Genomic DNA, 21,969 nt, shown 5'->3' with positions numbered 1-21,969 from the left:
CAGACAACTTTGACTTGTTTAACTCAGACATGCTGCAAAACCAAGGTGACGCATTCATATTTTATTAACAGGTTTCTATTTAAATTCAGGTTGTGTCATTGTAGAAAAGCAAAAGCTAACATTATGCAGTCACAGCCAAATGAATTTTATAGAATTGGATGGGGGTTTTTTTATGTGTTTACTCAGAGGACAAAAACAAAACACTGGACTTTGACATCTCACCTGCCAATCTTTTTTTGAGCTCAGAGAGGCTTGGATGTCGAAAAAGTGAAATGCACTTCACTTCACCAAGATCCAGTTTCCAAGTAACAGCACAGGAATCCTAATAAAGGAGCACCATTCAGGGAGGATTTACATAAACACGGGAGCCACACAATTGTTTAGGTTTTTCTTCTGGTCCCAGTAGTCTTCAGCAGCCTAATGCTGTACAGAAATTGTTTCACTTTAGAGAAGGTGGTGGGTGGGTCATGTGGGTAACCTTAGAGAATGTTGTTTTCTTGCCAAGCCTGTGTGTCAACAGCGCACAGAACCAGGCCACTCCTGGACTTGGGAAGGAAAACAAGAAACTTGTGTCAGAGGAGAATTTTAAAATGCGAGTCTCATTGGAGGCCCGTTGTTCTCTGCCCTGTCTTTCCAATCAGCTCAAGCGCTGCTCGGGCCAACACTCGTGCGCCAAGAAGTGATAATATGTTCACTTCCTGCCAAAAGGTAAAAATCCTGCTTGGACAGGCCTTATATCCAGGCTTACAGCGTTTCAGCCATCCATTACACCTACTTCCTGGAGCTTTTTGAGGCCAGAGATGAATGTGAATTCCAGATCAAACAAGAAGCAGAAATAAGAAAGCATCTGTGAGAAATTGTTTATTTTTCTCAGCACTGTGTGTCCATACGGTTATTGTGATTCCCGAGGATATTTATGCTTCTACATCCTCACAAAGGGAACGGCTCGATGGCTCCTTCCTGTGATGTGGTGAACGCTGAATTGTGTTCATGTGTGCACTTTGCTCAAAGTAAACTGCGTTCTGTGTGTGTGTGTGTGTGTGTGTGTGTGTGGGGGGGGGGGGGGGGGGGAATTACCAGTGACTTCACATGTTGTGTAGTAAACAAGATTAGATTTGCAGAATGGCAATTCAAAATGAAGTAGAGTGGAGAAATGAATGAGTCAACACTAGCCAGTCATTTATTGCCAGTTAATAGCTTCACTGGTGAAATGTTCTTAGTGCTGTTTGACGCACTCACTGTAGAGAGAGGGCAATTACAGATATTTTTTTTAATTCCTGATGCAAGGCTATTAAAAGATTAGCTTCACCTAGTTTCATCTCAACGCAGCCTTTGTTTGTTTCTTCTTTTGAAACAAAGACCCTTCACAAGGAGCGAGAGCAGGCTTAATCACATAAGTGCATTCCCACAGATGTAAAAGAACTGTTTGCTCATTCACTGAGCCCATTTTTGAAGGATTTTATTTTATCTAAAGTAAAAGATCATCCTTTCTCGGATCTACATGCCACGTTGGCCAGTAACCCTAGATGTAGGTGAAGCTGAGAAATTACGAGATTCTCAAAACCCCGAAGCACCTTTCTGCACTGACTTTAAGCAAACACTGCCCTCTCGTGGTTCAGTAGATTTACTGCATCAGTTAGACTCTTGAACTAGCCACCACAGACTGTGAAAATACTAAATATGTAATTATCTTACTATTTATTTACACTCAATGAAAGTTCTCCAGATGAAATACTATAACATATCATCCAGATTCAACAGAGCAGCAAAAAACTACAACATACAAATCTGAGGGGTTTTTTTTTTTAAAAAAATGTAATTTTATATAAAAGCACAGATGGCAATATAAACATTCTAGATTCTCAGTGTACAAAATCGTTACAGGAAAATGTATTTCTTTAACTATTGATTACTTCCATAGAAATGTTCATTATTAAGTCCGGTTGTTCTGCCTCTTGTAGCTCTGGATCCTTCTCCTCAGCATCTGGTCAGGAATGAGGTCAGAATCTTTCACATCTGTATTTCCACAGCCCACCACGGGACAGCTACGGAGCAGAGACACACAGAGAACCTTAACTTGCTTCAGACATTTAAACACACACAAACAGTTGCAGAAAAGTTAAAAAAAAAAGCTTTCTGTGCATCAGTTTCATATTAGTTTTGCCCCGTTTATCGCTGAGTAACTGTTAAGTTGTTACACATCTGCTTAAACTTGCTTTATTATTTCCTGTGCCAGTGCTCGCAGTTTGATTCTGATTGCCTATCAGCAGCCGGACTTCCATCTTTTGTGTTCTTATTATAATGTTTGCATTCTACACTGAGGAGTCCCCTGACATTACACATGCTGTGATAAACTGGATGACTTGAACGGTGGGAACGTCGAGGCTGCTAAAGCATGGGGAAAGTGATGTCTGATGAAATGCCATTTCCTGCAGGTACAGCACCATTTCTTCAAGCATAAACCTAATCTCAACAAGGAAAACATACTGCTGCAGTAATTGAGTGCAGTGACCACAGTCAGGACCCAAGACAATAGGCAAGTTTATTTTTCAGCAACACTGCTGCTGGGATTTTATCAGTGTTCCTGCAGGATCAGCCACATTTAATTTGACTCCAACATCAAAGCAGCATAATAAAGGCAATGTAAATTAAGGCAGCCTGCTGGTCCCACACCAGCCTGCAGTGTTATTTACTGCTAGAAAACCTGACTCCACTTTCTAACGGTCCTCAGAGATGCAGTGTCTTACCGGCATTTCTTTTTCTGGCTGCGTCTTGTTTTGATCAGGCTTAGGATTGCTGCTTCATCATAGTGGTGGTTACACTTCTTGTTCTTTACCGGGTTCACCATTTCCACCTTGAACAGAGGCACAAAAGAATACGTTTCAAGTTACCTGTGTTTTGTTGAAAAAGCAGTTTGAACAAGCAAGCAAGCAAGATCAGAATGATGCATTTTGCAGGAACATCATCTTACAGTCAGGATTTTGGTTTTGGTTTTTTTCTGTGTAGACACATTTTGGCACCCACCTAAGATGTTTTAGCCTGAGCCAAATTAAAAACACCAATATTGTAATAATCCTGGGACTGGTGTGAAATTTTGTCATAATTAGCCCCAAATTTTTTGGATTGTGACCATGCAAACTCTAATGACCTCACCCTTTAGTCCAAATGAATGTCTGTGCCTAATCTGAAGGAATACCCCGACACGTAGATGGGCACAATGAAAACATAACACCTCTGGGGCAAAGACAGAGGCATGAAAACACACTGGATTAATCTACAAAACTAATCAGTAATCTACCTGTGTGAGCGGGCAGGTGAAGTTGACTTGACTCTGTGTCACAGCGATGTCCTCATCGAGCTCCTCCATGCTCTCTGCTGACTCCTGGTTAGCTAAAAACAAACAATGCACATGCGGTTTGCTTCCATTTGTCCACTCAGAGTAAAAATGACTCAACTTGATGGCACGTACCACCATCCACCAACATTTACTGCACACACAAAACTTTATACACACCACTCCCAAACAAACATAAAACAAACTCATCTTTTTTTTTTTTTAGTCTGCACATAAATTTCATATCTACAGTTGTTGTCCTGGCACATCTACAACTACTGAAGAACTCAAAGGCTAACTTGAGCCCAAAGTATTAAACAGTGCTCTCTATATGTGGCCTTTGTAAACTCCTCCATAGGATTATGCTATTCAACATATTAACATTTCAGCCTTTGAGCAAGCAGAACTGAATCCTCAAAATGTATCCCTTAACAGGAACATGAAGTAATACTAATTCAGTGAATAATAATGGGCTAAGCCCTCACAGAATACACTGCAATGATCACCTCGGCTCGCAAAGTTCATGCTTCAAAGTGGGTTATCACATTTGGCTCTTTTTTCAGACATTTTCATTTTGAGTCAGCTCGTGAAAATAACATTATACTTAGCATAATGTACCCTATGATGTCTACAGAGACTCACAAAAGCATGGCACTATATGAGGCCGGCATAGCTGTAATTAGTAAGAGTTAAAAAGCAGAAAATAACAGCCACAGGGTGACAGGGAAACAATCATTCAACAGTAAACAAAGGAAGCTGCGTGTTTTAAAATAAAGCTAATTATCCTAAAAAAGAAAGGCACATCCCAAGATCTCTCTGCTCAGCAAGAAGTCCTCAGATAGCACTGCTATTATCAAAGTCCATTAGAAGTCCTGAATGCACTGCGGTGAGTCCAATTCAAGTAAATCTCTCCCGTCTCTCCACAGGCCTTACCTTGTTTGAAAGAGTTTTTGACACTTTCCTTGAAAGCCATTACTTTCTGGTGAGTGTGCAGGTCAGCGTCAGAGAGTTGGGCTATTCTCTCTGTGAACTGCTCCTTCACTTTGGCAGACAGGCTGAACATGGCCTCCGGCTGCTGAGTGGCAACCTACAGTGATTGAAATGTGTTATATAATTTGCAATAATCTACATTTTGTATTTAATTCAGAAATGCTTCACAAATGCCCGAGGTTTGCGTCTTCTTCTGAACATAGTGTTAAGAGTTTTCCACGTCATCGGCTACGTCACCATGGTGACATATGCTGCACTCTGCACAAGATTATGTTCAGCCATTCCTGACGATGTGATCTAACCTGCTGAGCTGTATGTTAGTAATGGCAGAATCAGATGCAGCTGAACAATCTGCGTGTGTTGTGATCCCATGGGACACTTTCTGCTCTATTCCCCATTATCACTGAAAATATTTAAGTGCTGAAAAAATGTTGCTAAACTGACTTTTATGTTGACTTCATTATGAGTCATTATGTTTATTACTGTGTCACATTTAAGAGCTCTAACGTGCAGCTCTCACTTTATGCAGAAAAGGCAGCATTAACAATGCACTGATTATTTAATGACAATAATTTTTCAGCATTCCACTTCTTGCCTTATTTCCCGCACAAGTGTTGCTTTTTGCTGTATTTTTAAAATTCTTGTTAGCATTTCAATGACATGTTCCTCTTGAGTCAAGTAGGCATCACCTGATGGGTCTACACTATGCAGAAGAACAGTCAAATGGTCAAATCAAAACTTTCCCTACAATGAACAGGGTTTAAGCACACTGTTGTAATATCCGTTATCTCTGTCACCTAATGCAAGGAAACCTTCAGGCTGCTCTCACCTCAGCTGTGACTTGTTGCACCACATCAACAAAGTAGTTAATCTCCCTGTCCAGCTTGGCACACTCCAGAATCATGGCCTCCATCTCTTTGATGCCCGGGTTCATCTCGTCATCTTTAACAAAAGTGCACACCAAAGAAGTATTCACTTAAACAGTCACACCATAACACACACACATACACACGCACACAAACAGCTAGCAGCTCTTTGGGAATCACCTTGTTTGTGCAAAAATCCTATGTAATGTCTGTCCAATTGTGTTATCTTTGGCATTCTTCATAGATTCAACTAAAAAAAAATTGTTACTAGAAGCCTGTCGCAAAAACACAAAGTGCCTAATGATACAACTTGAAATGAGTTCTTTGCTAAGTTATTTAATATATGTAGACATGCCACTGGGTTCCTTGAGGTAGGTGCCTTCTTTTTTAATATTTAAGTGATTCATAGGCCATTATTCAATGGCTTAACAAAGAATGAGAAACACTCTTTAAAAAAATGGTCAATAAAAAAAGCAGTCAATGTCCAAGGAAAATCCTTGCAACATTTCCAGAAAGCCCAAAGAACTGCTGCACAGGACTATTTTGAAAAGATTACAAGGCCTGGCTCCTTTTTAGCCAATGATGGGTAGCGCAAGTTTTTTGCATAGTACTTTAAATGTACGCTCCAAAATTAGTTATAAACCTTAAAAACAAATCTAAAGCACACAAAAACATTATTTGTAAACGTTAAAATATATCTGGTAAGCGAATAATTAATGTAGAGATTATAGATGGAGTTGGTGAGCTTTATACTGAGAAAATCTTTAATATTTACCCTGAGCTTCCGCCAGGTCCATAGCCACGTCTGTCACAATGTCCATACCTGTCCCGATATCAGCCTGACAGGATTTCAGACTCGACAGAGTTCCGTGAACAGCGCTCAGAGACATTGTGAAAGCTACCTTTATTACTTTGGGACTACAAACCTGAGCTAAATTTAACGTGCTTTTAACGTTAATGTTAGCCTAGCTTGCTATCAGGTATCTAGTTCTACCGGAAAAATAACCGACACCTACATGAACGTCAAGTACAATCTGTTTCAGTAATGCTTTTAGTATAAAAATAACAAGCGAAACGTAAATAAACTATAGAAACTGTGGATGCTATACAAACGCACACAAATCACCCGCTGAAACGGAGCCACAACAGAAGCTAACTTCTAACTTCCTGGTATGGTTTTTCAAGGTAAAAGCTTTAACAAAATATGTTTAAACGGAAGGAATTACAAAACTGCTTTTTTAAATAGAAAGAATCGTATTTATTAATCCATTTCATTTATAAATGGCACAGAATCTTAGTACATAAAGTTGTAAGAGTGATTTATTTGCATTTTAATGTTCTTTTAATTTACAATCTGTAAGTGCAAGACACTGATAGTTAGCACAATGAAATGTAAGTAAACAAATCAAAAGGCCCCACATTTGACATATCACTGTAGAATAGGCACAGTGAATAATAATAAAATAGTATTAATACCTGTGGTCATGCTTGCTGGAGCACTTAAACCTAACAAATCAGTTGTTAATTATTAGTAACACCTGTGCAGTCACTACATTGAGACAAAATGTCTGCAGTGGAAAAACATTCAGCAAAAAACCCGAATGTTTAAATCAAAATCTTCATCCATATCTTCACAGTATTGTTCTGAACTCATCAAAAATATAACTGGGCACATGAGCTTCCGCCACCTTAAAAACACAGAAAACACAAGGAAACACAGGCTGTTATTGTTACACAAATATAGTGGAGTACAGATGCAAAAAATAGTATTTTAAAATCTTTTCCCATAGCTGATGGGTATTAAATCTGGCTGTCCAATAATAATGCTCCTAAGCATATTGATGTTTCAACATTTCAGCTCTACTACTACCCCTGGGTACTGTCAACTTTGTCAACTCTTATCATTTACAACCTCTTAAAATATTTTCTAACACTAATACAAATAATATAGGGAAAGTTGCACCTACCTTACGTGACAGTTTTGTGTACTTCACGTAGTCTTCAAGGAACATCAGAGCTCCCACCACATCAGAAGGCATGTCAGGGATTTTCTGACTATAACAGGATCAAACGGAAGCTTTAATATGATTTCATGAGGCTATAACCAGATACATTTTATGTCCGGTAACACGATCCACAATCATCACCAAGGAAACCTACCACACAGAATATTTGATTTCGAATCTTATTTTAGAAATCTTTCTGAAGTTGTGAAGTCTGTTTTGCTACCTTGTGCACTGCTCCATGATTGAGCGGATGAATTGACCAATGAGAGCCAGGAACTGTTGTGTGTATCTGGAGTGGAACTGCTTTAGCAGGGTGAGCAAGCCGAGCACCAGTGGAGGCCAGTCGACCGGGTCTGTTGCTTTCCTGCAGGTCATTCCTCCCATAACACAAAACATCAAATTAAGACCACATTCAGAGACATTCAGGGACTGCGCGTTAGCAGAAAAATGTGGGGAAAACAAATCCATAAGATTTAATGCCGCTTTCTGAAAAATAATAGTCTGCTGCAACTGAACTAAGTGAAGAGGCGGCAAGGACTGACCCATTGTACTCAAAACTGTGTAACCTGATCTCTTATCAACTTCAAACAGGTTACAGTGAACTAATGGGGGAAAAAATCACCTTGGTTTTTGTTGTACTGAAGTTTAGGCAGCTGAGCAATAATAAAGAGGAAGTTGATGACGGGGAAGTACGGGAGGCGCTTTGTAGTGATGTAGATCTGCGTGAAGCATAAGCAGAACAAAAAGAGTCTGAACACGAACATCTGCTAATGTATAGCCAAAGAAAGCAAAAAAACAGTTTGCATTTGTGGTCGTCATTGAAAAGACTCATTTCGATTCAGGTGAAATCAGAACAAGGCTAACTGATTATGTGGGAAGAGATGCCCCTTCTCTTCAAACCTTGTTGAGAGGATTGTGAATGCCAGCAGCCTCCAGGTAGGCAGTGATATCGTACAAAAGAGTGTTGTCCTCTTTAGGATAAGGCAGGGATGGGTCCTGGTAATGGGCCTCAATGTCTGCCAGCAAAGACCTGGCAAGAACATAATCAGAGTGAGCATAAAAGAACAGTGTGAGACTAAAACAGACATGATGCAATTAGCAGGAGCATCCATCACAAAAGTCATTAACACAGAGTAGCACTTGGGGGGTAAGTAATGGAAACATAAAAACAACAATTCAGTGGCATTATGGTAAGAATATACAGACTTGTTGAGGTTTTCCAGTGCAGCCGCCAGGTGTTTGGAGTCAAACTTGCAGGAGTAGTTAAGCTCATTAGCGATCTGCTGTCTGAGAATCTGCATCTGACCAACCTTCAATAAACATATGCATTCAAACTTATTTTAATCTCTTCATCAGAAAATTGTGACAAAAAAGACCAAAAAAATGGGATTTTTTTTTACTTTTATTTTCTATTCACTAACATGAGAACATGGAGCAGTACCTTCATGATGGCTTCCAGATATGTACCCCAGATCTTCTGGGATTTGGCCACAGCACTGCTGTAGACTTTGCTGGCATTTGCTACAGCAACAAAAACAATAATGAGATCTGTACAAGAAAAGGTAGGTTATAGATTCTCTAAGTGAATACCTACCCACAATGCCTTGGACTGGACTGACGGCACCTTGCAATGTTCTGAAGACCTCCACCACAGCTTTGTCCTTCAGGATGGTCTTCTGAAGTATTGTCAGGAAGTTCTGATGAGACAAACACACACATCACTACAATCTGGGAGCCATACTACATGCACTAAAGGTATTACCAAGATTGACATGATTTCAGGGTTTGATCTTTGTTGACCTGAATGGCATCTTTTTTGGGGGGGGTGGGTGGGGGGGATACTGAGGTAAATATTGGGGTAAATACCTGAAGTTCCCTGACAATCATGAAGCAGAGCAGGCGGTCCAGTCCGTTAAGGCCAAATGTACCCAGGGTGTTCTGGATCTCAGAAAACAATCTGTTGTTAGTCACCTCCTGGTGGCTCTTCAGGTCATACCAGGTATTCATCTGGTCAATGTAACATGTCACCCTATAGAAAGAATCAGTGTATTCCACCATCAATAAACTGCATAACCAAAGATTTTTTTCTCCTCCATCCTCAGATATAAACACAGTTATTCTGCTAATTTCACTAACTCTTATTTCACTTCCACTGTTATGTCTGAGGAGACATACTTGGGATCAGTGATTCGGAGGATTTCTCTGCAGAGACGACCGATGAAGGTGGCAGACTCGTCCACAGAGGGAAACTTGGGAATAGGAATGTGGGTGGACTGGTGCACGCTCTGCCAGTCCTGGATCTGAAGAGAAGCAAGAAACAAGCCAATCAGCCAACTGCTATTACTGAGAAACAGCCAAACAACTAGAACGCGCCCCTGACTGATAGATAAGAAAATCTATCAGTCAGGGACAAACTGCTCTCAGTGCACTACTCAGGGAAAAGGAGAAAGCGTGTGAAGTTCGACCTTGGTTCTGAGAAAACTGTTGCACTCCTGTTCCACATTATAGTTGACGATGCGGGACACTTCCTCCTGCCAGATTTTAAGGCCATAAATGCTGACGTAGTCCTGGATGTATTCAAACGACCTGTAGAAGCCATCCATGGTGGCGCCCATCTCCTTTAACTTGGGCATCAGTTCACTGGGCTGAAAGAGTTGAGTATTTTTTCTCTATTATTTTATTTTACTGCTGTTAATCCTTCAATATCATTGGGAAACTTAACATGGAAACTGGTCAACATAGAGCAAATATATCACAAACTTTATCTGATGATTAATAATCCATAACATACAACAGGTGTAGCGTCTCACCTTTGCCTTTGGATTGAATATTAAGCCTTTGTGCAGTGCATAAGCCACCCTCTTCACCAGCTCCTTCCTGATGCCATCCTCCAGAAGCTGCTTAGGATCCACCTTAAACATCACAGTGTGTTAATAAAGCAAACCTGTGCTGCACCAAATCCCTCAGCAAGATTGTATTAATCTTCTGAAAGACAGAAATCTTTGTTCTCAAAGTTCAGAAAGCTTAATCACTGCATTTACCTTGATGATCCCAACGAGAGTAGTCTTCATCATTAAAATGCCCTCAGTGAAAATAGATATGTCATGAGTTAGTTTTGCCACCTGCAAAGACACAGAGCAGAACGATGTTTAGGCATGCAAAAATATAATATATATGAATAATATTGATATCAACCGTTGATATAAAAGCCAATGTTTTGTTTCATTTTCAGTCTAAAAATCAAAAAAAGTCTCACTCTACAATGATCTTATTTTAATTTCAAGGCACTGGACTGCAATTCCAAATATGACTGAAAAAAAAATTAAAAAGTAACTTCAGTACTTCACACTCTAATTAATCCAATTCAACTAAGTCTGCTGGCACAATCTGTTTCCATATCACGCTTCCTTTTCCAATTTGTATTTCACATCAAAAGCTGTGAGCAGATTGAAAAATGTTAGCATGATTGCCTCCGACTCCCATACAGCTGATGAGGCGAGATCAAAACAGAACAAAATGAGCTCTCTTATCTATTTTTTTTATTATTTTATTTTATACAACATCTGAAGATATTTTTCCCCCCTTTCTTTACGTCAGTGACATTCTGATCAACATTCAAGGGGAAGGAGACAGTTTCATACACATCAGTTTGTCTCACTTCATAGCGAGCCGTCAGTTGGGCGTAGTCCTTTAGCTTGTCCTTATCCAGCCGTGTGGGCACCTCCATAATGTCGTGGATCTGAAGCTTGATTATTTTGGCCAGCGAAGTGAACATGCTCTCTGGGATAATTTGCAGCACCTGGAAGCAAGAAGATTTTAAAAAAACAGACTGTATATTGTATATCCATTAGATCAAGGATCTCGAGTACAGCCAGAAGGAAAAAATCTTGCAGCATAAAGTTATAGCTCAGAAGTTACCACAACGTCAAGGTACAGATGCACTAAGCACTTCTTTTTGGGTACATTTGCCAAACAGATGGTTTTTCAAAAATTCATCATTCCTGCAGCTGCTACAGCACTGATACTGAAAAACAGTTTGCAGCACGCAGAGCTCATTTGTTAAAATTACGAGACTACACACTAGGAGAATATTAGACCAAAACATTTCAAAGCAGAAGCTTTTGTAAGAGGAAAGAGAAGCAGAAAAAAATGACATTATACACTACCTTTCTCACATAGGACACCAACTCTCCAGAGTAGAACTGAGAAACACTCAGCAGGTCAGCACTGTTGGCCTGGTTGATACGCAGCAATGGAAGATCCAATGCAGATGCCAGCTGGTGACACACACACACATAGAAAAAATAATTTTTAAATCACAGGTAACATTCCTCATATTGAGACGATGGTCCACGTGTTACACGCTGAGCAGACTGCAAAAAAGTGACACGAATTTCCGAATTTTTGGGATGCATGCTTGTGTAATGTATACGTTTTAGCGGAAAACTCGTCCTTAAAAAATACACAGAACAAAAAATGAAGTCGACATAAATCATAAGGAAGCTCCTGATGTTTCTAATCAAGAAAAGGAAGAAACTGAGGTTTTGAGGCAAAAAAGTATTAATTTTTAAATTTGTATATTCAGCACCGGTGCGTGTTTAGAGCAACATCACACTCGTTGACAAATGCAGTGGCTTGATTAGTCAGATTTGTTTATTTGGATCTAAAAAATCTGAAAAGTTCAGCTTGATTCGAAAAAATTTATGTTGCAAATTCGTTCAGCAAAGTTACGTGATCGGTGTAAACAGCTGCATAAAGAATAGGCGAGTCCAAAAACGACTGTGTATATGCTGGACGTGTAAATTTGTTCATGAAATGCTACCACAGTGAATCTGCAATACTCATACATTTCGCAAGACATTTATCTGTGATGCATGAAGATATTGGTGCAACTGAAGGGGGAAAGTAGCTCTAATATGCTAAATAATGAGTGCTACTACAATGAGTCAAGAAGCAGTGAATCTGAAAAGTCAAACTGTTTGATAATAACACTGTTTAGCACCGAGTCGACAGTCATACTGCAAGAGGAAGCAGTGGGATGTATTGTAATCGGCATATTTTGTCCCACTCCTAGACATAAATAGACCCTCACCTTCAGAAATGTAGCTCTCAGTTTGGTAACCATGGATGGGTTGACTCTGATGCTCTCCTGCATAATGGATGTAAAGCTGTAAAATAAAGCACAAGTCAGGAAAAAAAGACGAATTCATCAACACAGACAAACCAAAAACACAAGTGAAATAAATCAAAGCCAAAACACTTGCAGTTTTCTGTGGTGGTTTTATAATGGTTTGCAATATAGAAAGGTAAGCAGAATGAGTTGCTGCTGTGTTTTGCAAACCAAGTGAAGTGCACAGTGACTGTGCTCCACTAAGATTCACTAACCTGATGACAAAATTAAGAGATACTGTGTCTATATATGACTAGGGATGGGTACCGATATCCGGTGCCATTATGGCACCGGTTCTGACATAAACGGTAGTAACCAGACCGAAAAGCAGCGCACATTTCGGTGCTTTATTTCGGTGCTTTTTTTTTCCCCGAGATGTCATACACTTTGGATTCTAGCCAATCATTTTACCTTTCCAAGGATAGTAGGCGGGCCCAGGTACGTACGTTCTTTTAGAGCAGAGCTACAGATTAAAAATGCCCAAGGCGAAGCCGTCAAAAGTCTGGCTGTACTTCACAGCAAAAGATGCAAACTCAGCAGCCTGCAACAAGTGCTTTAAGGTGATACTGTGCAAAGGAGGTAACACCTCGAATCTGATGAAACACCTGGCGACGCATAGCGTTCTTCTAAAAGCCGAGAAATGCACCGTATTTGATAGCTTGCTGTGAGACCTCACACCGAGCACATCTACTGCGGGTGTGGTGCCTGTTATCGGACCCGGAGTTAGCAACATCCCCTAAGAACCCGACGAGGAGAGTCCTGGCCCCTAGAACTGCCAGTGTAGCAGAAATGATGACGGATGATGATGGCAGCAGCAGCCGTTCTTCTCTGGGTGAGTAGCTTAATGTTGTTTGTGTGAAATTTACATTGAGTAGGCTAACCACGTTATTAAATTAATGCATGTAAGGTGAACTAGCAAACACCTCGTAGTTACATGTGGCTGTCTTCATGTTGTATCAACAGAAAAGGCTAACTTGGTTATCATTTTGCAGAAAAAAAGAGACTGCTAAAAATAAAAACATAAGAGGTTTTTGGACAAAGTTTGTGTTCTCCATTCTTTAAGCACCGGTTCGAGCATCGGCACCGTTTCAAAAGTACCGGTTTGGCACCGGTATCGGATAAAACCTAAATGATACCCATCCCTATATATGACACTAGGTAAACTAACTACTTTACACTGGCCTTATTTTGTTTATTAAGTAAACAAATAAGTAAATACCTGTCAATAATCTGCCACGCATAGGACAGATCTCCAACTATTTGCATGGTAATAAGGACTTCTTCTTTGATATTGATTGTGCGGATCATCTGGTGCAGGAACTTCCTGGTGTCAGCCAAGAACTGACAAACTTGCAGGTTGGACTCCAGCTGGTGGAACTCCTGGACCTGAGGTCCAAAAGGAGAAGGTTTTATAGGCACAGTCTGACAGCTTTCCTTTCAATATATTTTAAAATAGTAATAATAATTTTGTATTGGTATTGATTACATTTCTTGCAATTATCAGCAGCTTTATATAAACATGTTCCAAGCTTTGCCGCCAAATTCTATTAGTTCCAGTTCAGTATTTTTAATATATGTTGGCAGGACAGAGCAGAAAATGATGGCATTGCAATCCACTGAGGCAACACAATATTCCTATTACATAATCCTCTGTCTTTCTATTTACATGCATTTAATAGCAGTAAAAAAAAAAATCATCTCTTAATTTTTCCACCATTCTGAAACATTGTACTTGGATTTGCTTGTTTTGTATGCATGAAGTTAAGGCAATCAAAACATAGTATTAGCACCATTGTTACCTTACACTGTGCTAATCCAAAAATGTAAAGCCATGCTGAAATATAATTATCATGCTCACCTCTACAAGAGCCTGTATCAGCTGGACCGTCTTCCTCCCAGCAGCCGTGGAGTCCTCATAGTTCAAAGACTCAATCTGCTTTGAGATTTCCCTGAACCAAGCCTGTAAGTTCTCTGCCAAGGACAGTAAAAGTGTGTCATTGAAGCAGATACAAAATGTTACCAAAGTATTTCACAAGTGTCAGTTACGCTCGAGGTAACTATGACAGATGTAAATTTAATCCGCCGCTCCCTGCGTGTGTACCTTTTTTTTCTCTACATTTTTTCCATCTTGTTTCCCTGCCTCAACATTTTCCTCTGAACGCCTTCAAGCTTAAAATCTTTTAAGATTTCATGTCCCAACACTGAAATAATCCAAGCTGCATGGCTCAGGCTCCCATAGTCAGAACTTCTTTTTCACGCTGTGTGTAATTCTTCACCTTATCCAGCCTCACAGTGTAACTCACCATTTTTCTCCACCCTGGTAAGAGGTTTGACACCAGAGAAGACTTCAGCCAGCTCAGTCATTCTCTCTGATCCCTCCTTCTTGTAGCTCTCCCATTTGATCTGCTTCTCTGAAAGCATCTGCTTGAACATCTGGAAGAGGAATAGCGCAGATGCTAAGCTGATGAGGGAGGATTAGTCAGATGAGATGCGTAATTAGAACATTACATTTGTGTCCCCTCCAAATGACACACTGGCTAGCCATATGCTACCTGACAGTAGGCTAACAGGCAACCAGGCGGACACACCTAACGAGGACTACAGCTGGACATATCACTTTGAAATTATAAAGGAACTCATTTTCCATTTTTACTCTTACAAAAAGAGAAAAGATCACTTTAAAGAAATGCTACACTTTTGTCTTTAACATTTTTCACTTTTTTCCCTGTCATCATTTATATTATGTAACACTGATGAAAGACTCTCACCTCTTTGAGTGTGAACTCAAACTGAGCTGTGTCAAGCAGCAGCTGGAAAAGGATCTTAGGGTTGTACTTGGAGTCATTAAGTACTTGGTCTTTGATCTGACGAAGGCGCTTGTTGTTTGGGTCATAGGCTATGAGACAGAGGATGACTGATCACAAATCAAAACACTATTTTCACCAACATCACCCTTATGAATGTTTGGACTTCATTGGACATTTACTCTACGAACAGTGTCATTTCAATACAGGTAAATTAAAATTAAGGATCAGATTTCAGAGTTCATTTCAGATCATTTCTGACTCATCCTTGACTTTACACATTTACAGTCATGTGTAAAATCGTTTTCAGAATACCCCTACTGCTTCCATAGGAGCGAAGTGGCAGCCAGGTGCTGCTAAATCAAATGCACTTGATTAACTCATCATTAGCAAGTGTCAGCACCTCTATAAAAGCTGACGTTTTGGCAATTTTCTGGTCTGGAGCATTCAGGTGTGCGCTAAGAGAATACCACAATCTTCCCAGAAGTGGACGTGCCAGCATCACCCTACAGGTCAGACTGTGGAATGCTCAAAGGAAGTTAAAAATAACTAAACGGTTAGTTTGGTGTGTGTATTTTCAGAATAACTGAAAAAGAAAAGAATCAAGGTGCTGTGATGGCCCAGTGAAGATCCAGACCTTGACCTGATTGAAATGCTGTGGCATTTAAAAGAGACATGCTCTGAACTGAAGCAACACTGTAAAGAAGAGTGGGCCAAAACGTCCTCCACAGTGTCATACAGAAAAAATTACTTCAAGTTGTTAATGTTAAAAGTTTTTTTTACAAGCTGAATTATGGGGTTTACTTTGTTTTTCACAGGACTGTAAATGCAACACAAGTGCTTACACCAATGTAAATGAGGAAAAAAGAAACCGCAGTATCTCACCTGACTCTGCAGAGTGCAACATCAGCCAGCGAATAGCAACATTGCAGTCTCTCAGACAGTTGAGCAGTTTTGGGATGTTGTCCAAGATAATTTCCTCCCTGAGGAAACCTTCCTTTAGCAGCTGCTGCACCTGAGGCCTCAGGCTTTCCATGCTGGCTGCATACCGAGTAGCCTACACGTATGGTGAAAAAAAAACATGGCTCTTGTATACAGTGCACCATCTTTCATTCGGGGTAGTCAATTATTCATACATTCACTCCCACTAGTGGTCATTAGTAAGAATGGCCTGGTCTGCAGGTGAAAGACTAAATGTGGATTATTCAGTTAGCTGCTCCTGCTGTGTGTGTGTGTGTGTGTGTGTGTGTGTGTGTGTGTGTGTGTGTGTGTGTGTGTGTGTGTGTGTGTGTGTGTGTGTGTGTGTGTGTGTGAGAGAGAGAGAGAGAGAGAGAGAGAGAGGACTTTTTAATGACTCTTACAGCGTGCAGCTCTACAGGCATCCCCATATTTTAAATGAGTTTTCTGGGGAAAGTTTATGAATGCCTTCCTGAAATTTGTTTCTGTTTACATTCTGTGCTGTTACAAATTCTGTGGACACTGTCATCACTACCCGCACACAACAAATAAGCACACTGCAGGACTGTAAATGAAAGAATCGGAGGTCTCTCTGACATTGAAGCTAATGTATTTTTTAATACCTGCTCTTTGATGTTAGCAGAGTCCAGGGTGTAGTTGAGCGCAGTCTTGGCAGCTTTGTATGGTTCCCAGGCTTCCACCAGGTTCACTGTGATCCCCATGTAAATACTGATAACCTGCAGAGAGAGAGAGAGAGCATTTACACTTCAGAAAAATGTGCTCAACATAAAAAAACTGAGCCAAAACATGGCACACATTTAAAAATAAATGACATAACATTTTATAAAGATGTTTATATTCAGATCTACTGCAAATGGAAAAGACTTAATAAGTGCCTCACCCAATTATCAGGAAAGTATTTGTCCACTATCTCCCGCATCTTTGCCTGCTGGGTGTGCAGTATGGAGGGGCTGAAGAAGAGGCAGACGTAGAGCATGGCCGCCTGGTTAGCCAGTGCTGTGCTGCGATGTTCTGGTAGAGGATACGCAGAAACCTGGAGGAGAGGAGAAAAACGTCTTAAAAATGTGTAATGAGGGAAACATGGTGGGACAAGATCTATTATTTAGTTTAACCACAAGAGATTTTGGACCAAATGTTTCTCACTTGGTTGTAGATGTCGTCCGAGCGCAGCCTCCCGATGACCATGCTAGTAAAAGTGGCACTGATGGGAACTCTCTGGAAGTAGCTCTCCGGGTAGTTGGCTGGTCGTTTGGCCCCAGGCTGGCTGGAGTAGCCGGTGCTACGTAGGAGCTTACAGATGTCATCCAGGTTGGAGTCACCCGAGGAACGGGCAGCACTGAAGAAAAAAACGTGTTTTTCCAAATAGAAGAATGCATTTTTGGTGCCAGTATAACCCCCAAAAAAGTAATAATATAAAGAAGAATTATTAATAGCCGTGAAATACTACTGGAATGTTATTTATGGGTAAACAGCATCCCTCTGTGTGTAGTGTACACTTTTGTGTCAGCTTAAACTGACATAGGAGTTAACCTTTTGGGGAGTCAAGTAAGTGACTCACCCTCACTGGAAGCAAGCTCACTGGCTAACAGGTGATTGGAGTGCACTGAGCAAGTGAGTCACAAAGAGAGTGTCATGTGGATGTGTGGGGATGTGAGTCACAAGCGCACCTGTATCTATAATAGGAAACAAGCATCCTCTCTCTGACTTCTCCTTCAATTTTTTGGTCAATAACCAGCAGCATGACTCCATACAGGTAGAGAGCTTCACACTGGGAGAAGAGAAAACATGACCAATCAGTTCCTGGAGTGCCGTTTCGTTTCGTTTTGATGTGTTGTTTTGAGGGTTAAGCATGCACATTCATCTGACACGGGCGACTAATTCTAACCAATTCAGGAACAGATATTTAAAGATGTAAGCCTGCATGTAATGCAGACTTGTTTTGTAATGTTACAAAATTAAAATGAATTTGCATTTGTGTTACTTACTAGGAGCTGTTTCCCATCCTCATTTAGAAGCACAGTCTCCAAGGTCTGCTGAATATAAACACCCTCATGTAGGTCATCCAAATATCTTAAGAGAGGGAAAAAATAGCTCATCAACATCTTTAAAAACAGGGCTTTTTAGCATGTGGTTAAACAGAAAACAGTGTTCCTCACGGTCAAGCACTGTGGTTTTAGTTGATTAAGACATGCTGAAATCCCAAACCCATTAAAATAATTCCATCTCATTATACCTGTTAAGATCCACTATGTATTTGTGGACGCTCTCAAAAGCCAGATAGAACCTTGACAGAATCTCGATGTTGTTCTCTCTAAACTCTTCATCCAAGTCCTGAAGCTCCGGTTTGGCTTCCAGCTTTCCTTCATAATACTCAGGACCCTGAAGAGGAAGCAACATTGTGTGACAATGCAAAGCAAATCCAAACGATGCCGAAAGACAGCTGAAACTAAAGCAATAATACTGCTTTTATTATCTTGTGCTCTTTAGGAAGACTTACAGCTGAACGTCAAAACCATTAGGGTGTATGTATTTATCCCAGTCACATCAATAGAATATCTCATTGTGCTGACTACTGCAAAACTGAGTATCCTTTGTGTGTGTAGTTTCCTCAAATACAGACTTGGATAAGCTCTTGCAGCTTTCTCAGTATAAACACAGTAAACTTTACACCACAGACTAATTGGAGATCATTTATGTGAATTTCAGGAGCAGGACTACATCTCATACACTCCCCTTACTAAAAATAAAGTAAGTCAAAATGTAAAGTCAAAGTAAAGTCAAAATAAGTAAAAAAGTAAAGTAAGTCAAATACATGGCTGAATATAAAGTTTTACATACAAAGCTGACAATGTTCACAAATAGTCAATGTGTCCCCCTCCCGACACATGGCATATATCCAAACAATCTCTGGAGTCACTGCAGCCACTACTGTGTGCTACCTACCGGCAACCCTGTGAAACTCCCCTCTTTCTACCAGTACATGTTTTGTTAGCGGTGAACAGCTGCAGAATTAAAATACACTTTACAATCAGATTATCCTTTTTCATACATTTTTTAATCATTCCTGGCCCAAGAGCTAATGCCAATCCGCTGTGAGGCTTTCCCTAATTCATGTTTACTCCACCTACCGCCTACTAGAAATCCTGCCAAATCTCAATGAGGAAGTGGTCCCAGCTAATAAAAGGATCTTTTGAATTCCTGATGTAGTTCATACCTTGAAGTAGCTAAAGTCACAGATAATGTCTCCGTATTTCTGCTGGTCACTTTTGTCCTTGAGTCTAAAAACTGCAGGGATGAAGTCAGAGAGGCGTAGGAGCTCAGCAATGATGGCATTTCCTCTGGAAACTATCCTGAGGATAGCCTGGCCGCACAGGTTGTTGTCTGCCAGGAAGTCCACCATAATAGTGGAATAAGCTTTATTGCAGCAAATACTGTAACTATACCTGAAAGACAAAGGAAAAGTGAAAAAAGTCAACTTAAAACAACACGCAGGCTCTCTGAGGCCTTTCTGAAGCTGCAGGACATTTGTCGCACAGACAACAGAAAGAGCTTATTACAATCTATTGGCATCATTATTACAACAATTGACTGAGACGAGGAGATGTTATTATCATTCATAAGCATCATTTTCTCACATTTCAATCTTGACGTGTCTGCGTTTGTAAAATCTAAAAACTTTTGGGTTTTCCAAGACCAAAAACAGAACCGAGGTTAGTATATGATTGTGTATTACCTGTAACTATTAGTTATCACTGAGCTAACGTTAGCATGTAGCCTACCTGCTAACTACTTTCATTAAATCTTACGCTGAAGATGACATACGAGCGCGTGCAAAGGTCCAAACATCACGTGAGTGATTACCCTTTTACATTTTGACGTCTGAGTCGAAAGTGTACCGTTTAAAAACCCCAACACTGCTGGAGAAAGGTACTTACCTCCTTGCAGCTCCTCTTCCCTGTTTACTTCCTCATGACCAGCCACATGACTTTGCTGCTGGGTGTGTTTGATTCTGTTCACCCACTGCCCCGGAGTCGAGCGGGAACAACTTTGTCAAACGCTTTGACCTCCACTACATGGTGATAGGCTGATGTATTATTGCTTGTTTTATTATCGAAACATACCATGGCATAAACGTTCCTGAATTAATAACATGTAATAAGAAGGGCAGCTAAGATTAACTGAAGCAGACCTGTACTTTGAAGTCAAATCAGGCAGATCCCTTATGTTTGCATATTTCCGCTAGGTGGCGACAGAGATCCACTAAACCCTCAGTTTGTCTGTCTCGCTGCTGCTGCACCACACACTCAGGACCAGACTGTGTGCAGGTTTCTTGCTCCATAGGGATAGGATCTAAACTGAAATTAAATCCACAGGGAAGAAATTCAAAATATGGTTTGCAGTAGACAAATATCACCCCCTAAAAAAAAGTGTTTTCTTGCAGGCGTCTGAAACAGACCTTTCTCTAACTACTGATGCATGAAAATATATTTGCCTGAAGCATTATTTTTGCATGTTCCCAACTTGGATTAAAAAATAAATACATTTTTTAAAAATAAAAAAAAAGTTTCTATGACCAGCACATGGCCACCATGGATGAATTAGTACAAGCCTTCATTTTTCCTTCAAAACTCTGATTGAATTGGAGCTTTATTGCCGATAAGTCTAACACGCTGGCAGGCCCTTCCCTCAAAGCAGTGTGAGCCAGAGGTTAATAGCATTCAGATGGTGAGAGCTGTTTGTTTGACCTGCCACCTCTCTGTGTGACGAGAACAAGGTTTCATCTCAATCACGAGCCATTTGATGTCTTTGTGTGCCACAGCAGACTGTACAGCGTGTCCCCCCCATAATTAAATTCCAACGTGGTGCAAGGGCTGTCAGTCTTTTCCTGCAAAATTGCTTTATCATCTTAACCTCATCTTATCTCTGAGATACAAAAGACTCTCTGTCTCAGGCTGTTTTTACAGATTGCCCTTAATGGTTTTAAGTTTCATCATTAGTGCAGAGTAGTGACTGACAAGGAAATGGGACACAGGGTGTAACATATGGCAAAAGAGAGCTATGCCTAATGTGCTCCCTTTCTCGCCCAGCCACTGGAGTAGCATTATTCCAAAGCGTTTTATAGCGGGGATGAGAGAAACCCTGACAGAGACCGATGCAATTTAGATTCACTGCTTGCCTCTTCATTGACCCAGCTGTCCACATGCTACACGCTGTGTCCCTGCAGCCGATGGATTCATTACCTGTTTACCATCACACCAAGGTCACATTCTCAGTAGCACCTGGGTCAGCTATATGGGTTTCCCGGGAAGCATCATGAAAGGTTTTCACTAATGAGGTCTCTTATTACACACCTTCTTCATTAACCTTCAGGGGCCTTGAGGCTTTCCTGTGCTTGTTATCTTGATTGGTCTTTCTGGGATCTCACTGAAGAACTGCTTTAATTCTAAAAATATTAGACAAATGTGTACAGAGGGAAAAAAAGGCTGCAATTTTATCCCAGGGAGTAATATTACACATATTGAATATTCATTTAAACATCGACAGGAGAATGACTAAATAGCCCTCATTTCTAGGCCCATTAAGAGCATTGACAGATCTCGCTCTCTCTCCCCTGAGCAGCCAGCGACCATCGACAGTAAGGTTAAGTAATTCTTCTCTGTAAGTAAAGCCACTCAATTGGCTGACAGTGACCTGCTTCATGTGTTAACTAACTTGCCGAATTTCAAATTTTGAATATTTTTCAGAAACAGCGACTCTGAGATTTATAAACTGGAGGTTTTATTATCAGTATTCAGCAGCTATAGGAGGGTAATGTCTGGTC

General features: G+C 40.4%; 2 protein-coding genes across 2 annotated transcripts; both read right to left on the bottom strand.

Moving 5' to 3' along the window:
- Positions 1–1,153: 1,153 nt before the first annotated feature.
- nsmce2 (NSE2 (MMS21) homolog, SMC5-SMC6 complex SUMO ligase) lies at positions 1,154–6,354 on the bottom strand. The gene is made up of 6 exons (XM_063486652.1): positions 5,966–6,354; positions 5,154–5,266; positions 4,268–4,421; positions 3,299–3,390; positions 2,748–2,854; positions 1,154–2,045 (listed from the first exon to the last, which is right to left on the bottom strand). Exons 1-6 carry the CDS (start codon positions 6,078–6,080, stop codon positions 1,934–1,936), a joined length of 693 nt encoding a protein of 230 aa, XP_063342722.1. The 5' UTR covers positions 6,081–6,354; the 3' UTR covers positions 1,154–1,933.
- Positions 6,355–6,480: 126 nt separating this feature from the next.
- washc5 (WASH complex subunit 5) lies at positions 6,481–20,129 on the bottom strand. The gene is made up of 29 exons (XM_063488074.1): positions 20,084–20,129; positions 19,363–19,591; positions 18,382–18,527; positions 18,134–18,218; positions 17,816–17,916; positions 17,292–17,484; positions 17,029–17,181; positions 16,751–16,864; positions 16,056–16,227; positions 15,135–15,262; positions 14,670–14,799; positions 14,225–14,337; positions 13,586–13,752; positions 12,289–12,364; positions 11,363–11,473; positions 10,855–10,995; positions 10,238–10,318; positions 10,007–10,108; positions 9,662–9,841; positions 9,372–9,496; positions 9,063–9,225; positions 8,791–8,893; positions 8,638–8,717; positions 8,403–8,506; positions 8,097–8,226; positions 7,819–7,915; positions 7,420–7,573; positions 7,158–7,245; positions 6,481–6,878 (listed from the first exon to the last, which is right to left on the bottom strand). Exons 2-29 carry the CDS (start codon positions 19,546–19,548, stop codon positions 6,822–6,824), a joined length of 3,480 nt encoding a protein of 1,159 aa, XP_063344144.1. The 5' UTR covers positions 19,549–19,591; positions 20,084–20,129; the 3' UTR covers positions 6,481–6,821.
- Between the last annotated feature and the right edge of the window lie 1,840 nt (positions 20,130–21,969).

This window comes from Pelmatolapia mariae, linkage group LG10_11 (genome assembly GCF_036321145.2).
Source record: "Pelmatolapia mariae isolate MD_Pm_ZW linkage group LG10_11, Pm_UMD_F_2, whole genome shotgun sequence".
NCBI classification, from domain to species: Eukaryota; Metazoa; Chordata; class Actinopteri; order Cichliformes; family Cichlidae; genus Pelmatolapia; species Pelmatolapia mariae.
This window is presented reverse-complemented; position numbering and strand designations above follow the sequence as displayed.

What these genes read in the sequence shown, in the direction of transcription:
- nsmce2 (XM_063486652.1), bottom strand. Translation starts at nt 6,080, where the DNA reads ATGTCTCTGAGCGCTGTTCACGGAACTCTGTCGAGTCTGAAATCCTGT. An exon ending in GGACCTGGCGGAAGCTCAGG is followed by an intron (nt 5,267 to 5,965) that starts GTAAATATTAAA and finishes CTTTTGTTAAAG; the next exon opens with ATGACGAGATGAACCCGGGC. An exon ending in TCACCTGCCCGCTCACACAG is followed by an intron (nt 2,855 to 3,298) that starts GTAGATTACTGA and finishes CCTCTGTTCAAG; the next exon opens with GTGGAAATGGTGAACCCGGT.
- washc5 (XM_063488074.1), bottom strand. Translation starts at nt 19,548, where the DNA reads ATGGTGGACTTCCTGGCAGACAACAACCTGTGCGGCCAGGCTATCCTC. An exon ending in TACATAGTGGATCTTAACAG is followed by an intron (nt 18,219 to 18,381) that starts GTATAATGAGAT and finishes CCCTCTCTTAAG; the next exon opens with ATATTTGGATGACCTACATG. An exon ending in TGGTGTCCTATGTGAGAAAG is followed by an intron (nt 10,996 to 11,362) that starts GTAGTGTATAAT and finishes TCTTGCTTCCAG; the next exon opens with GTGCTGCAAATTATCCCAGA.